Source organism: Podarcis cretensis, assembly GCF_951804945.1.
Source record: "Podarcis cretensis genome assembly, chromosome: 1".
NCBI classification, from domain to species: domain Eukaryota; kingdom Metazoa; phylum Chordata; class Lepidosauria; order Squamata; family Lacertidae; genus Podarcis; species Podarcis cretensis.
Genome location: NC_137170.1, coordinates 136217813 through 136234565, shown reverse-complemented (window position 1 = coordinate 136234565; position 16753 = coordinate 136217813). Strand labels below are relative to the sequence as shown.

General features: G+C 41.9%; 1 protein-coding gene across 4 annotated transcripts in view; it reads left to right on the top strand.

Annotated features, from left to right (window-relative positions):
• Positions 1-16753, top strand: part of ADARB1 (adenosine deaminase RNA specific B1) — a 41613-nt gene that overhangs the window by 12059 nt on the left and 12801 nt on the right. For 3 of the 4 annotated variants that reach the window (XR_013839555.1, XM_079978374.1, XM_079978375.1), the window contains exons 4-9: positions 1764-2692; positions 7135-7249; positions 9323-9491; positions 11274-11422; positions 11945-12113; positions 15426-15607. Coding sequence is in view for 3 of the 4 variants with exons in the window: in XM_079978374.1 (XP_079834500.1) it covers positions 1764-2692; positions 7135-7249; positions 9323-9491; positions 11274-11422; positions 11945-12113; positions 15426-15607 (1713 nt within the window). In the remaining variant the exon portion in view is untranslated. The remainder of the gene's footprint in view (positions 1-1763; positions 2693-7134; positions 7250-9322; positions 9492-11273; positions 11423-11944; positions 12114-15425; positions 15608-16753) is intronic. The other variant, XM_079978376.1, reaches the window with a different exon arrangement.

Below are 16753 nucleotides of genomic sequence, written 5' to 3'. Positions count from 1 at the left end.
GGGATTTGTGTTTAGAAATGTAAATGTCATAAAGTACCGTATTTTTCGCTCTATAAGACGCACCAGACCGCAAGACGCACCTAGTTTTTGGAGGAGGAAAACAAGAAAAAAAATATTCTGAATCTCAGAAGCCAGAACAGCAAGAGGGATCGCTGCACAGCGAAAGCAGCAATCCCTCTTGCTGTTCTGGCTTCTGGGATAGCTGCGCAGCCTGCATTCGCTCCATAAGACACACACACATTTCCCCTTACTTTTTAGGAGGGAAAAAGTGAGTCATATAGAGCAAAAAATACGGTAAATACTATTTACTTAGAATATGTTTACCTGCTACATGATAGTGGGTTTATAAGAAAGATGCCCGCCGTATATTCAGGGATATGAATTTAAGGGTGTTTCAATAACCTCCCTCAAACATCCACCCAGCGCATGAGGTTGGCCCTGCTCCAGCATGCCGCTGTCGTCTGGTCTGCCCTCTGGCAGCTGCACATTCAAAATCAAGGTGAAGGGACTTCCACGCATGCAGGTGTCAAATGCCTGTGAGCACTCAGTGCCAGGGACTTGGCTTTCTGCCATGCTTTTGCTCCCTCAATGTCTTTAGAGAACATGTTCACCCAGTTTGCCTTTCACATATTCACTGCATTCAGATGTAACGTTTCACCATGGAGCACTCTGCGCATGGGCTTTGGGAGCCTTTACTTTCAGTTTCCCTTACTCAGCTAACCACAGACAGGGCTATGGTGCACATAATGCTAAACCATACTTTAGCCCTAGGTGCACAAATTGGAATGCATCTGAGCTTCCTTCTCCTCTTGCATGGCTGGCAGAAGGACTTTGTAGCATTTATTTTCGAAATATCCTGGTTTAGACTGTAGTTTAAAACAAGTTCTGATTAGTTCAGGCATAGGCAAACTTGGCCCTCCAGATGTTTTTCGCCAACAACTCCCATGATCCCTAGCTAACAGGACCAGTGGTCAGGGATGATGGGAATTGTAGTCCCAAAACATATGGAGGGCTGAGTTTGCCTATGCCTGGATTAGTTAAACAAGCCTGGTTTTTAACCTGTGATTTGAAGTTTCTGGTTTAGAAACTTCATTCTTTAGTGTCACCTGTGAACCAGCCCTTTGTTTCAACAGCAATCCTGCATTCAGCTTACTTATGGAGTTGGCTGCTCTGGAGGACCTGTATAACATGACTACCACATAAAGCACAAAGCAGGTTTTACTGTATAAGTCAATAACTTGAATGTTTGCAGGCAAGAAATAGTATACTCTCCTTTTCTCAATAAGATGCATTGAGTTAGTCTTTTTTTTTCAAAGGAAGAGGCATGTTCCTCAATATACAGATGAGCAGGTGCCTGATACTACCTGCATAGGTAATCTTATGTGATTGCCCTGTGGATTCTGATGTTTGAGGTTAATTGGATATTAAATGAATGTAAATTGGGGTTATGACATGTTGCCAGTTACTGGTTCATTTCTTTTTCTTTTAGAATTAGGGAGGGTAATTTAACATATAAATACTAGTAGGTGTTTTGGTGCAGAATTAAAACTTTTTATCAGCATATGCCAATATCAGATGTCTGAATGTTTACTCAGTGTATGTTTCTGAGTTGCCTATTACACCTAATATACCTAATAAAGATATTAATATTTGAGCACACATCACTTAACCAGTTGCAAAGATAGATAAAGGAATCTGTAAATTTTACATTTACAAGGTCCTGCAACGAAGGCATTGTAAGTTACTCTTTCTGGGCACCACAGGTTCAGGCAGCATTGATGTTAAAGAGAACCGCAACATGGACAACATTTCATCTAAAGATGGGAGTTTGCAAGGCGCCGGAGAGGGGAACCAGCTCTCCAATGGCGGTGGCGCTAGCAGCAGGAAACGACCCTTGGAAGAGGGAAGCAATGGCCACGCCAAGTTCCGCACAAAGAAAAGGAAGAAAACACCAGGGCCGGTCTTGCCCAAAAATGCTCTCATGCAGCTGAATGAAATCAAGCCTGGCTTGCAATACAAGCTTCTCTCCCAAACAGGACCCGTTCATGCCCCTATTTTTGTGATGGCAGTAGAGGTTAATGGGCAGCTGTTTGAAGGCTCCGGCCCTACAAAAAAGAAAGCCAAGCTCCATGCAGCTGAGAAGGCCCTGAGGTCCTTTGTTCAGTTTCCAAATGCTTCCGAAGCACATCTCGCCATGGGAAGAACTCTTTCCGTAAATACGGACTTCACCTCTGATCAGGCAGATTTCCCAGATACCCTCTTCAATGGCTTTGAAAACCCCGCCCAGTCTGATCTTTCCTTTTATCTGGATTCCAACGGAGATGGTTCCTTTAGCTCCAGTGCAGACTATAATTTGTCATCTTCTGCGGCCTGTAGCCTTGTACAGTCGTCTCTCCCTGCTCCATCACCATATCCCTCAACAAGTGGGAAGAATCCAGTCATGATACTGAATGAACTTCGACCAGGCTTAAAGTATGAATTTCTCTCAGAAAGTGGAGAAAGTCACGCTAAGAATTTTGTAATGGCTGTGTCAGTGGATGGCCAAACATTTGAAGGATCTGGAAGAAACAAAAAACTTGCAAAAGCACGGGCTGCTCAATCAGCTCTTGCATCCTTGTTTAACATGCAGTTGGATCAAACACCATCTCACCAACCTATTCCTAGTGAAGGACTTCAGTTACACCTGCCTCAGGTGAGAAAACATTTCCCTTTATGTGTTATAATGGGCTAATGAGTTAATTAAAAAATACTGAAGTTACAACCTTTCGTTTTAGCAGTGCATAAATAGTTGTATTTGGGTTCCTTCAGTGTGTTATTTCTGGCAGGGGTACAAAATATCCAGTTAGACTGCTAATTCTCTTATGTTTGATGCTGTGAATGGGCAGAATATTTTATACTTCCTGAGAAATTAAGTTAACCTAATGTATGATTTGACTGAATGAGCAGATGAAGCAGAATGCAGTATACATGAACTGCACATCATTGCAATGTCGCGAACTGTTGCATTTCCCTGGCATTATAAGGTGACGTATTTCCAATGCAGCAGGACTGTTTTGCTGATGAGCCACCATTGCCTTGCCTTGTATAATAGCAATGTGCTGCTCTGCAAAAAGGAGGTTCTGCTACACAGAACTGGATATACAGAGGCAAGGATTGGTGTGACTTACCTAGGCAACAACATCTTTTAAGGGCTAACTACACTGGTATACCGCTGTACCTCTGACATTAGTAGCAGCCCCCCTTCGCCCCATCCATAAACTGGGAACTCTACCATCAGAGACAAGTCTGTTCAATAGATAGTGTTTGCCTTTACTCCAACACAGACCCTGAGGGCACCCCTTTAAAGTTCTCGCTCGAGGTGAAAGACTGTCATTTTCTTCTGAGGAAGATGGTAAAGAATCACACATAGGCACATTGCTCCCCCAACTGCTCACGGTGGAGTTGAAAAAAGCCACCCACCCACTGGACCCTGTTAATGGTTCAACCCTTGGGCAGTGCCCAGCCATATTTTTCCCTGAGTGCAAGGACTTCTGCCTGTTCAGTGGAGCTTCCCTCCCACTCCTCTCCTCCTGCTCCCTCCCTACATCTGCTCTGAAGGACTGAGGGAACCCCCAGAACAGATTTAAGGAGGATATGTGGGGAGAGGAGAGTGAGAGGAAGTTTTATTGCATGGCCAAAAGTCGTTGCGCTAACAGAAGTTTTTAGTTGGATACCACTCCTTATTTTATTCCATGGTCTCTGCAGGAGACAAATTTGTCCCTATTCCTGACACTCCAATGTTTGGGGGCAGGTTTTGATCCCATTCTAACAATGTCCATATACTGTAGTATACTTTGCTCTATTTTTTATAGAATGCAGTGCTACATGCAATTTTATGAGAGAAATTAGTGCTCATACTTTCTGTGGTGCCACTCATCTTCCCATTGTATGGCTACCTTGCCTTTGTAGAGGGGAGACTAGGGATCCTGGAAGCAATGAAACTATGAGCATTGCCTCCACCATCTTGCTGGATCAAGAAACTTGTGGTAGGTAGCATTTTTAATTCCTCCAGTTCAGTGCAGTGTTGCTCATAGATCTGTCTTAGCTGAACACAATACACCTGTGCTGTCAAAGCAGGCCTTCAAAGGAAGCATGTGGTGAACCCCACACTGCTCCGATTCCCAAACCTAGCTTGCACAATGCTGTGGTACCTGAGGTTATTAGACATCACTGCCTGAGCACCATTAACCACACATCGCAACTGAAAGTCAGAAATAGGCAACATGAAGAGAGAGAGAAAATAAGCAACCAGGATGACCAGTCAGAGCAACTAAGTACTGGAATTCGGGGGAGGTAGAAAGAACAATGGCAAACTTACAGGGGTTAGGGAACAAGATCCTGCAAGATGGGTCAGTGGGAAGTGACCTTCTGATGCCCCCTTCTAGATCTCATGGAGTCAGCTGCCATGGGAGCTGTCTGCAGGCACCGCCTCCTCCGATTGTCGTCTCCTCCTTCCTTCTGCATACATTAGCCACAGATTTGGGAATATGGAGAGGCAATAGCTGTTGAGTATTTTTATACAAACTCTTTGAAGCCTATAAAGCTCCTGATTCAGTTTGAAAAGAATGAAAGTGGACATAGGTCATATTGATTTCCTGGTAAATACTGTATTTTTCCGTGTATTTTGGGGAGCCCCAAATTAAGAAATTTAAAAATTAAGAAAGCTGGGATTTTTTTGGAGAAATTGCAAAAACAGTTGTTGAGCATCTTTTGTAAGTTTGTTGAGGACTCACCATGTACTCTTCCTAAACCGAGAAGAGCAGGCAAGCGGCCCCCTTGCCTCCGTCCCCTGCTACTGCCGCAGCTCCACCAGCCCTTGCTTACTTACTGCATTAACCCATGTATAAGATGACCCCCAATTTATCATGAAAATTGTCATCTTATACATGGAAATACACGGTAGTATGTTAAGTGACCTTAATTCCATTTGTCACACTACTTTTTGTGCCCATGCTATAGCCTACGTATGGCTGCTGTGACTATAAATTAAGAGTGCTGTGTAAATGATAGTGTGAGTGGTAGTGGAATCCAAACAATCAGAGAGAATTTACATGAAACTTTTCCACTCACTTTATGCTTATGTTTTAACACCCCCCCTAAAAATGTAAGGTAAAGGGACCCCTGACCATTAGGTCCAGTCGTGGCCGACTCTGGGGTTGCAGTGCTCATCTCGCTTTATTGGCCGAGGGAGCCGGCGTACAGCTTCCGGGTCATGTGGCCTGGCAAACCAGAGCAGCACACGGAAACGCCGATTACCTTCCCGCCGGAGCGGTACCTATTTATCTACCTGCACTTTGACGTGCTTTCGAACTGCTAGGTTGGCAGGAGCAGGGACCGAGCAATGGGAGCACATCCCGTCACAGGGATTCGAACCGCCAACCTTCTGATCGGCAAGTCCTAGGCTCTGTGGTTTAACCCACAGCATCACCCGCGTCCCTTCCTAAAAATGTACTCAGCCTTTAAAACAAATTTCTTTAATATACCGTAACAGTCCTTTGATATCAGGGGTGGGGAACCCTGCAGGCCTCCTCCATCAGGTCTTGGGAGATTCCGCCCAGGTCCTGCCCCTTCTCCAGACACGCCCCCATTTTCCTCAGGCCACACCCCTCACCACCATTCCCGCACATGCTGCTTGAGTGTGTTTGCCTGATTGGAACTCTGAGGACTTGCTTGCCTGATTAGAGGATAGAGAGGGACGTGTGAGCATGTGAAAACTAGCCTACTGGACGGAAGTGAAACTTTTACTTATCCCTCTGCCCACATTTGCCTCTTGTCCGGCCTGCCACCGGCATTTGGCCCCTGGAAAGTGGCTCAGAAGGGAATGCGGCCCTCGAGCTAGAAAAGGTTCCCCGCCCGTTTCACATTGTAAACTTCTATAACTAATACCAATTGTTTTTATTCTTTCAAGAATGTTAATTTAGAATATTCCAGATCAATCATAGATTGTTGGGAAGTCCGACAATGGCCCAGTTCTTAAAGTGAGTGTTTTTTGTAACACTTTTAACGAGGCTTAAAAGTTCCTGCAAATAAAATTTGAATCCTATTATAACAGGTATATTTAGAAGGTATATTTATGCAGCTCTCACATAATGCAAGGGATCCTTAAGGCAATGTAAGATTACATTATGAGACAGGAGATCCTAGATCTAAACCCTTCCCCAACCTATTCCTCAAGCAGCGAGAACTCTTCTCAGTTGCATGTCACCCATAAATTTGTATAATTCTACATACAAGCCACAGTTTACTGGCACTATCACCCCCAAAGCATACGTTTGATTTGTACTCAGTTTATAATTCACTTTAATCTCAAAATCCTTATTGCCTGTCTTAATGTCTAGCCAAAGAGTTACCATTTTATGACTCTGTGTCTTTTTCTATATATTTATATTTAATATGTTCAGTTTATGCTTTATTGTAGTCTGCTTGGCTTTTCAGTTATAAATATATATATTATAAACTTACATGATCCACCAAAGTATTTGCAATCCCTCCAAATTTGGCATTCTCTGCAGATCTGGTTGCGGTACTGTTCACTCCATTCAAGTCACTAATGAATGTAATGAATGATAATGGACTCAAGACCAACCTCAATGGAACACCACTTGGTACAACTTTCTGGTTTGAATTCCATTAGTTCTTACCCTTTGAATATGCTTTACAAGCCAATTGTGGATGCATTCCATGGAAATACCATCTTAGATACCTCAAATTTTCTACAGAAGATCTCATAATGAAGGCTAGAGCCTTGTTAAAAATTGAATGTTGTGAATGTTGTGCATGCAGCCTCATTCCCTGAATTTAAAATTATCTGTTCCATGATCAGCACTAAGGGCTTCCATAAAACACAGCATAGTTTGTAGAGATGCCTGAAGGGCATGGATATAAACTCTTCAACACTTTGAATCAGCAGTAATTCGAAATAACAGCACCAATCAATTCTAGTAAATATTACAAAGATTCCCTGTGATCCTTGGATGAACAGCAGTATAGAACTTTAAAAACTAATTAAATAAAAATACCATAATCCATTTTGAAATGTTTTAAAGGCAGCTCTGTTTTGATGAATTATCCAATATATTTGTCTGATTTTTGCAGGTTTTAGCTGATGCTGTTGCACGCTTGGTGGTAGATAAATTCAGCGATTTGACAGATAATTTTACATCGCCCCATGCACGCAGAAAAGTGCTATCTGGAGTAGTCATGACAACAGGTAAAAACAAACCAAAAACATGCCTCCCCCACTGATTTGGCCTTTTGTCCTCTGTAAAATGGTAAAGGTGAATGGATATTTACATTTTATATATAGTTTCTATTGCTTTAAAATATTGAGATCTCTTCATTCATAAAATAGGATTAGGAAATTTAGTCCAGACTACTTGTCTCTAAATGTAACAGGTTGTATCCAGAGGTGTTGCTCAGGTAGTGCTGAGGCTTCTAGATGGTGGGAGAACAGATTTAGAGGTGGGAGGAGGAAGCATTGAAAATGGGGTTCTCTTCCCATTTCACTGACAGAAGCCGTGCTGTCAGAGGAGTGACATTTTTAGGTTCTCTCTCGGCAAATATTAGGAGTGTGTACTTGTACCAAAAACATAGCTTTCATTTTTAATAAAAATTCATTTCCCTCTTGTGAGGCAAGCTCTGCAGCCTCTTCCTAATGTTGAGCTGGAGTCTCCTTTCTTGTAATTCGTCGGTTTGGATCCTACACTCTGGAGCAGCAGAAAACAAACTTGCTCCATCTTCCATGAGTCTGGTGGCATCATTTGTACCCACATGGATCAGAAGGAAGGGGAAATGGTCATTGGACTTGATGAGACTTGGCAGCCGCTCTGCCATGGTTCTCACTGGGACAATGCAGCAAGACACTACAGCAGGTAGTGCACGTGCTGTTTGGAAGCCATAAAAATGGATGGCCATCACAATATCTTATGGTAGTGAATTTGATACTTTAACTATGTTCCTTTTGTCTGTCCTGGATCTTCCACACTTCCTTTTGCCCTCCTGCTTTCCTCTGGGGAAAACCATGGTTTAGCACTCCATCGAAGCAAAGGGCAATTGGATTTTCTGCAGATTGCCATTAGTTCTGATTTAAAACTAATGAATAGGTTTTGCCTGGGAAAGGAGTGGGGCAAGGGCTGGAAACACTCAGAAAGTGCAGATCAAGCAGAAAACTGCTCAGCCCTGTGCTTTCTCAGCACAGGACAAGCAGAAGTGTGGTTGAACCCTCAGCTGCGTTGAATGAGCTCATATGCTAGTGTTATGCAAGAGGGAGAAAAATCTCTCTCCCTTTTAGTAACCAATAACTGTAGGCCGGAGGCTGGAATTTCCAGTTGAGGGTCTGATCCTTTCTTTTATACAGGATGCCAGGCGTATATGGCTGGGCATTGAGTGTTCAGAGAATGTCTCTGGAAAGCATTGGTTCTATCAAGAAACCCAATCTCACCATGGTTTCTAGTGTTCTGCAAACAGTACCCAGCATCAAAATTTAGCTTTTAAAAAATTGATTCCTAGCATACTAAAGTTGAGAAGGGAGGAATTTTTTTTTGTTAGAATTGAATCTTCTGTCCCAGTAAAGTAAAACATTTGCTTTAATGGTTATCTAAAATCTCTAGTGGATTGAAATAGAATCCCAATTTTAAGCTCAAACTTCATGTGGCAGCAGCAGTTTAAATCTGTTTCATTTTTGTACAAAGCAGGTAAATGAGTGGGGAGGAGGGTTTGGTGTTTGGATGAAGTGGCACATAGAAAATGGAGCAATATTGCCGTTGTGGGTGGATAGAGTCTCCCAACCTAGTCTTCTTGGCGTTTGTTGGCAGGGGGCGGGAGAGACACAGACAAACCAAGAAGAGGAACCTGCAAGACTAGATGTCTGTTCCAGAAGAGCTTCATTAATGTGTTACCCCCAAATTCAGGATTCCCCCCAAACTGATGCCAACGTTTTGTGCTACAAACCCAGCATTTTGTGCCACCCCGAAACTGAGTAATTGACACTCAAACCACAAAATGTGGGGTTCTGTAGTTTTTAATACTTTGCTGAATTTTTATGTAGTTCCAGAATTTTAAAGGCAACCCAAGTTTCATGAACAGATATTAGTGTGACTTCATTTCCACCCCAAGTATGCCTTCAGAATATATACGACTAGGATGTAGCTGAAGGTCATCTGATGCAGTATTGTCCCCCAAGCCACACCTTCAAGAAGACATGCAAGAAGGCTACCATATTTCACCAAACAAGTCTTCTAAAAATATCTTTATATGCTTTCCCTTTTAAAACTTGTCTTCCCAGGTACTGATGTGAAAGATGCTCAGGTTATAAGTGTTTCTACAGGAACAAAATGCATTAATGGAGAATATATGAGTGATCGTGGTCTTGCATTGAACGATTGCCATGCAGAAATTATAGCACGTAGATGCTTGCTTAAATTTCTCTATACACAACTTGAACTGCTCTTATGGTAAGTTTAAAGAACAATTCCCTTGCATCCCAGTTTTAAGCATAGAAGAAAGTTCCATTGATCACATTGTGCTTAGGATTACAGTCTTGGGATGTGATCCTGTGAGGTTCTGTGATGATCTGCAGCTTCACAGAAGTGATGCCGGGGTCCTAATATCAGCAGAGACGGATAGCTAGTTGCCTTATTCTGGAACATGGATATGACACTAGCATTAGTATAAATATTTCTTTACATCTTTGGCATAAACTGTCCTGCATTGGTGCAATCCTGTCCTTTTATTTTATGGTTTGTTTTATGTTGAAGTGTACGTTAAAAGTCAGAATTGGTGACCAGAAGAATAGCTGGAATCCCCTCTGAGTGGTTTAGAATTTATATGAAACAAACAAATAAATAAAATAAAGTGCATCTGGGTGAAATCTATATGTTTATATTGATTTTTAAAATATCTGTTTCCTTTTGAGTGGCCCCCTCTGCTACATCCTGGAAACTGCTTTTTAATTTAGGGGCCTTAAAGTATGTAGAGGCAAAATGGGATGATTTCCTATATTTGGAGGGAAGGAAAAATAACAGTCGTACTCAAACAAGGGAGGGAGGGCACCCCAGTTTAGATGTGTCAACAAACCTCCCTCCTGAATGCGGAAGGTAACATGTTTACATCCTTAATAGCCTCAAAGCTCAAAATAATAAGTAGCTTTTGTATCAGTTATGATCAAAATTTATTTCAGATAAACAGATTGCAGATAATATATTCTTATCTCTAAATATACTTCATTACTGTAAACAAAAAAATATTTTGTTCACAGAATTGTCACTTGGCACAGAGAGCCTTTTGTCTTGGAGACTGTCATAAAATTATTATGAGTTATTCAGTTTGGCCCTGACTTCTTCCAGGCTATCTAGGTCTTTTATGCCCAACCAGCTGCTCAGGCTAATGTCAATAGTATAAGATCCAAAAAGTTCCTGATTCGGGGAGGGCCCAGAAATGTTCTCTTTGGTCTTATTCAAAAAGCCTTTTGGAGAGGCCATTAGGCAGGATGCAATGATGAAAAGAATTAAGATAGGTAATATTGAACAGAAAAGTATATGACAGTGAACAGTTTTATACCTGACTGTTGCAATATCTATGCCAACATTGCAGCAATTGATTTACTACATAGTGAGGTTTCAGATCTTCCAAGTGAATCACAGGAAATTTGAGCTTTTGCTGATTAATCCCTCTGGACAAATTAGGGACTTCATTTAATTACGCTTCCACTATAAATGGATCAATAAGACATGGAAACAGATGTATATATTTGATATCTTATTCCATTGCCCTTGCAAAAGACAAAACAAAGCAAAACAACAACAACCATACAAAACTTATAACCTTGGCTTAAATGAAATTTTCATGTTTGGAGCAAATTGGACTTACCTTGATTGATACAAAACAGTGCTCTTAAACTGTATATCTTCCCACTTTTATGTAATACCTATATTTCTCTCTGCAACAATTTTTAATGAATGGAAAAGGGAGAACTTAGATAAATTAAGTTGCTCCTTGAGGTTGTTAGACAAAGGAGCTTGGACCCTACTTTGAAGCTTCACTCCTGAGACACATTCTGCTGTATGTGGAACTTGCTCAGCAAAATGTTCAGCTAAGTAAGAAAAAGCAGTCCTAGACTCAGTTAGAGTATTACACCATAAGAGTTAAAATCAAGTTATGGTAAACTTTGGTTCTTGCTTGTTGTAATTAGAAAAACCAAAACACCTTTTTAATAACATTGTTGCACTTTGTTTCAGTAGTAAGGAAGATCAGCAAAAATCTATTTTTATCAAATCAGAACGAAGCGGGTTTAAATTGAGAGAAAATGTACAGTTTCATCTCTATATCAGCACCTCTCCTTGTGGCGATGCTCGGATTTTCTCACCACATGAAGCAGCACAAGAAGGTAGGACAAGTTTCACCTAGTAATGGGAATGTTTGAGAGAAAACAATTTATTGAAAATAGCTTTCGTAGTTTATGAAAATCTAGACTGGCTTTTTACTGAAAATTAAATTGTTTAGTTTTCTTCATATTATAAAAGCCACACTATCTAGGAGGGCTGACACTTCAGTTCCACTTCATACATTACAAAGATTGTGGAGGAATTAATTTGTTATGCATCTATGGATCATTTCATCATGGCTTTATTGTTGCTTGTAAGCCATATTGGAAATTTCAGTTTGAAAATGGGATATTCTGTTAAAATAAATAAAAGGTTGTACCATGTAGAACAGTGTGAAATAAGCCTTGCAAAAAAGTATTGGATGTGATTTTCTATAAATGAGGCACTCTAGAAGTTTTTTTTAAAGTTCACACCACTTTTTTCCTAACTGCTGTCGTCCCAAATGAGTAATGGAAAACAGGGCTGAATTTTCTTAGAAAGCATAGTTTTTCCTTGCATGAACAGTGGTTGCTTCTGTCACTTAGATCAGGGAGACAGACATCCAAACCGGAAAGCAAGAGGGCAGCTACGGACGAAAATCGAATCCGGGGAAGGAACAATCCCTGTCAGATCTACAACTACAATCCAGACGTGGGATGGAGTCCTACAGGGAGAAAGATTGCTTACTATGTCGTGCAGTGATAAGATAGCCAGGTAAACTATTTCTCCTCTGTCCAACTTCTATATTGCTAGATGGAGGGTCCCCAGGACAGTGACACCATGGGGGTCAGGATGCCATCAGACACCTTACTTGGCACCTCTTAAAGCAAAAAGCAAAAAGCAAAAAAAAAAACAACCAAAACACCCTAGGGAAGAGGAAAACCCCCAAGGCAACTGGAGACTCAATGGCACAGAAAGTCTGAAAGGAAAAAAAAACTGACTGCTAGGTGGGAGGGGAAATTAAATGGAGTGGTTGGAAAGAAAGAGGGAAAAGAGACAACACATGGAGACTATTTCCTGCTTCAGACTGAGAAGTTGTGTTAAAAATGTCCCCAGGAAGAGAAGTAAGAATTGCCAAATGAAATTGATTGACAGGTCCAAGTTTTCAATACAACTGGATCGGGGAGAAGTGTGACCCCCCCCCACAAGCAAACAAACTCAAGATAGCAACAAAGGGCTGAGGTCATGCCTTTTCTTACTTAACTATTTATCGTTGTTCTTTGTTAAATGTAGATGTTACTTAACACAAGATACTTCTAGGTCACTTACAATTAAAGCACAGCATACAGTACTACGAGATGCAAATACTGAAACTTCATTAATTAACAAAATTCCAATTTAAACAGAAGGTTAAATGAATAGAAAATCCCCATTGAGAATATTAAAAGCTCCGACTGTGAAAGCAGCTACTCTTAAAACTGCAGCTAAAAACACTTTGAGGAAAAGTTTTCACATGTGTCTCCGAAGTCTAGTAAAGCAGGCAAACTGCTGTTCCCCTTGTTGCCATTCTCCAAATTCAACAGGAGGGGGCACTGAGGAGAGTCTGCGAAGATGCCCTTAAAGTCCAGTCCACTCACCAGAAGAGGTGTTTTTTCAGGTAGCAGCCTCCTGAATTGGGCCAGTCAGTGCAGCACATGAGGACGGGCTTAATGTGCTTTCATGACCTTTTCGCCATTAGCAAGCTTTAGTGTGAATCACTTTTCTAAAACAAAAAAAATATGTTGCTTTACACATGCATCCAACTGGGAAAGGACCATTTTAGCAAACAACTAGGTATATTCTTGCAAGGGCAATATTTTGCTTTATTGGAGTGGGGGGGGGGGCACCTTGTTTCTGGAAGCAAGAACACAAATCACTTGGTTGTGTGAATGACGAATGTTAGCAACCTGCCCCACCCCCACAAGCATTAAAATGATGCAGAGGATTGTAGAGCAAAGCTTGCTGGATTTTCCTGATATTTAGCACAGTAAGGGTGGGAGCCTAACCCCACTTACATGGGAGTAAGCACCATTGATGTGCATGGGATTTACATCTGAGTAGACATAGTTATGATTGTGCTGCTTTATATTATTTAGAGAAAAATTGTCTTGTTTTACACCTGGCAATCCCTGAGACTGATAAACAAATCAATCAGAGAACCTTGGCCAGTGAATTATGCACCATACCTCATCCTATAGCTCCCTCATTTATTTTGTCCTTCATGCACAGTAGGGAACAGAGGGACAGAAAAAACACAGAGGGCAGTGTGGGACATAGAGGGGAGTGAAAAAGGACTAAGAGGACAAGGGAAATAAACCTGGTGCAGCACTGAAATTCCCTTTTAAGCCTCTGAGTACTTGTATTCATGTGTTTAAGTTATATATGCCTAGAAGAAACTTCTCTAAAGGTTTTTTTCCAATATAAAGAAGGTATTCTGTCTACGATGAAGTTAATATTGAGAGGCAGTGTAATCTAGTGCTTAACTCAAACTAAAAAGCAGCCTGGCAAAGACCCCCAACCAGCTTAGCCCTCCCAGGTCCAGAGCAAGAGTACCTGCCCTTTCCGCTTCAGAGGGGCCTGGGTGCTGTATTCAGAAAGTTTGCAGACTTGCTCCATTTTTGCCCAGGTTCAAGCTCATCAGTGGGGGAAAGTGTGATTAGGCATGACAAAATGGTGAAATAGAAAATGGATGTGCAGTTGCTCACAAGAGCATAAAACTCAGATAAGCTTTACTGCTTGGGCAATGCTGAGTTTACAGTTATCTTTCACATTTGGGATTAAGGTGTGACTGAAAACACTTGGGTTTAGTATTGATAGGCTAAAATGTTGGGAGAAGAGATATATCCTCTCCATGTAGGTCTCTCTGTGGGAATGTCACCTGAAGGCAGAGGGAGATGGGGCGGGGGGAGGACGGATGTGTTATTGGTTTGAGTTTCTTTGGGAGTTAAGGAGTTTCAGTGAGAGAGAATAAAGAAAGAGAACTACTCAGTGGGTGTATGCCATATTATATGAAAGCAAATGTCTTTTCTCAAAATGCAGGGGACAAATGTTGGAGGGACAGTGGCTTGCATTGTTTATTTGTTTTTGTTTACTGTATTGAAACATTAAAATGTTTGAGTTAAATATAAATGTGAGGTGTCTAGCCATGACCGTAGAGCAGGGACTGAGCTGGAAGGTGACTAAAAGAGTAATGCAAATGTAGTATTCATTCAGGAAGCTTAGCTGGTGGGTGTCAGAAAGGTGGAAAACACCCAGAACTGTATACAATGGGAGTGGGGGAATGGTATAGGGCCCTGGGAACATTGAAATCTGGGATGTGGGGTGGCATGTGGTTTGCACATCACAATGTTCTGAAAGATGGGGGCTTTATTTTTGTCAAAGGATATATAAACAGGGAAGTGGTTGTGATGGGCTCAATTTATAGTCCCAGGGCTGGGCCAGTGCGATTCCTGCAAATGATGGTGCATCAGTTGGAATACAATACCGAGTGGGGATTTGAACCTACTCTCTGATACTCAAATGAATAGAACAGCAGATATTCTAAACAGGAAAGCCAAGGGGACATTGGGCCCTTACAACACTTGTGCTAGAATCACCTATTTCTTTCACCTGTGATGACCTTTCAGCATCTCCCAAATGGCTATTTTTCTTATCCATTGAGGTCTACTGGTTTTTAATTATTTTAAAGATCTGCTGCTAGTGTTTTAAAAAGTAGAAGCAAATCCTCCCTCTGCCTCTTCTGGCAAAGGGAGGGTGCTGCTGTTTTCTGAGCCTTGGCTTAGAACAGCCTGTGGGCTCTATGTGAGTTGCAGAATGATGCTTTAGCACTGTTGGTTGTCACTCAGCTACCTTCGCTAGGCTTCAAAAGAGATTCTCTTGCCCTTAGACACAGTGAAGCACAGCTAGGGTAGGAAGCTCACCCTGACACATCTGGTGCCACCACCATTTTTGCAGGGTATCTGCTGCCCCACTCTCCTATAGTCACTTATATTTTTTTTGTTTTGTTTGCAGGCCTAATTCAAAATGGTGTCATTTGTTTCCCTTTAGATGGAACGTGCTTGGTATTCAAGGAGCATTACTTACCCTCTTTGTTGAGCCAATTTACTTCTCTAGCATTATCTTGGGGAGCTTGTACCATGGAGACCATCTATCCAGAGCAGTATACCAGCGAATAGCAGAGATAGAAGATTTACCCCCTCTCTATATACTCAACAGACCTTTACTCAGTGGTATGTATGTAATAAAAAGCAAACAACAGCTCTTCCAGTTCTGGTATATTTTCAAAATTTTGCAAATTGCATTCACCTGAACCCACAATGTGTAAAAACAGGGTCAGGGGCACATACATAAGGTCCACCCCAATGTCTCCAACGTGCAGGTTGGTCTTTAGGTCTTTGCACTAGTGCAAAGGTCTGGAGAGGGTTTGAAAATGCTTTCATTTGAGCACAGTTAGAAACTCTCCCAGATAAGACTGGGTTTCCGTCCATGGGAGAGTTTCGCAGTCTATTCAACTAAATCTGCTTCAAAAACCCCTTCAGACCGTTGGACCAATTGGGCAAAGGTCTGAAGATGAGGTCATTCCTAGGTCAGATAAGACAGGGTCCCACTTGTGGGAGGGTTTCTAAGTGTGTTCATTTGGACATGCGTAAAAGTCCTCTACAGACCTTTGCACAAATCATGAAAAGGTATGAAGACGGGCACCTTGATGGCTGAGTTTGTCTGCACACCCCTGTTTTTACTCATTGCCCTTTGTTAACGAGAGATCTACCTCAAATATAAATAGGGCATTCAGGAAAGACTTGGAATCCGTGTAATGAGGGTTCTTGACTTAGGCCACAATTCGGGGCCATTAGATAGTTAAAAGCCATCGACTTGGAGCACCCAGTGCTGTCCTTGCTTATGGCTATGTACTTCTGTGCCTTATTAGGGAAACATGTAGCAATATTATTAAGGGTTTAGATTTCTCCACCTGCTTCTCAACAGTGCCATATTGGATGCTTTACTGGATAGGGCAGGAGTGGGCCCAGGCAGTGGCAAGGTTGGCAGGAGGGCCAGGTTGATTCTGCCCATGTGCCCCACAGTCCCAGCCTTGCCACTCCTCCCTTCTTGGTGTGTTGCTGCCCCACCGCACCTGCCGCTCCTGCACGAGTCCTTTAAAAAGCCGCAATTCAGCTACTGAGGTGGCAATTCAAAGAGACACTGCCATAGGACAGGAGCTTCTTCACCCTTGTGCTGCCTTCTTGATGAAAAATCATTCCTGCCTCAGCTGCTTTTACCACTGCAGAGGAAAAGATGTGGCTACAGGCAACCCCCCATTTACGTGGCGGTTACATTCCAAGGCAGCACACATTTAAGTGAAATTCCAATGATGTTTC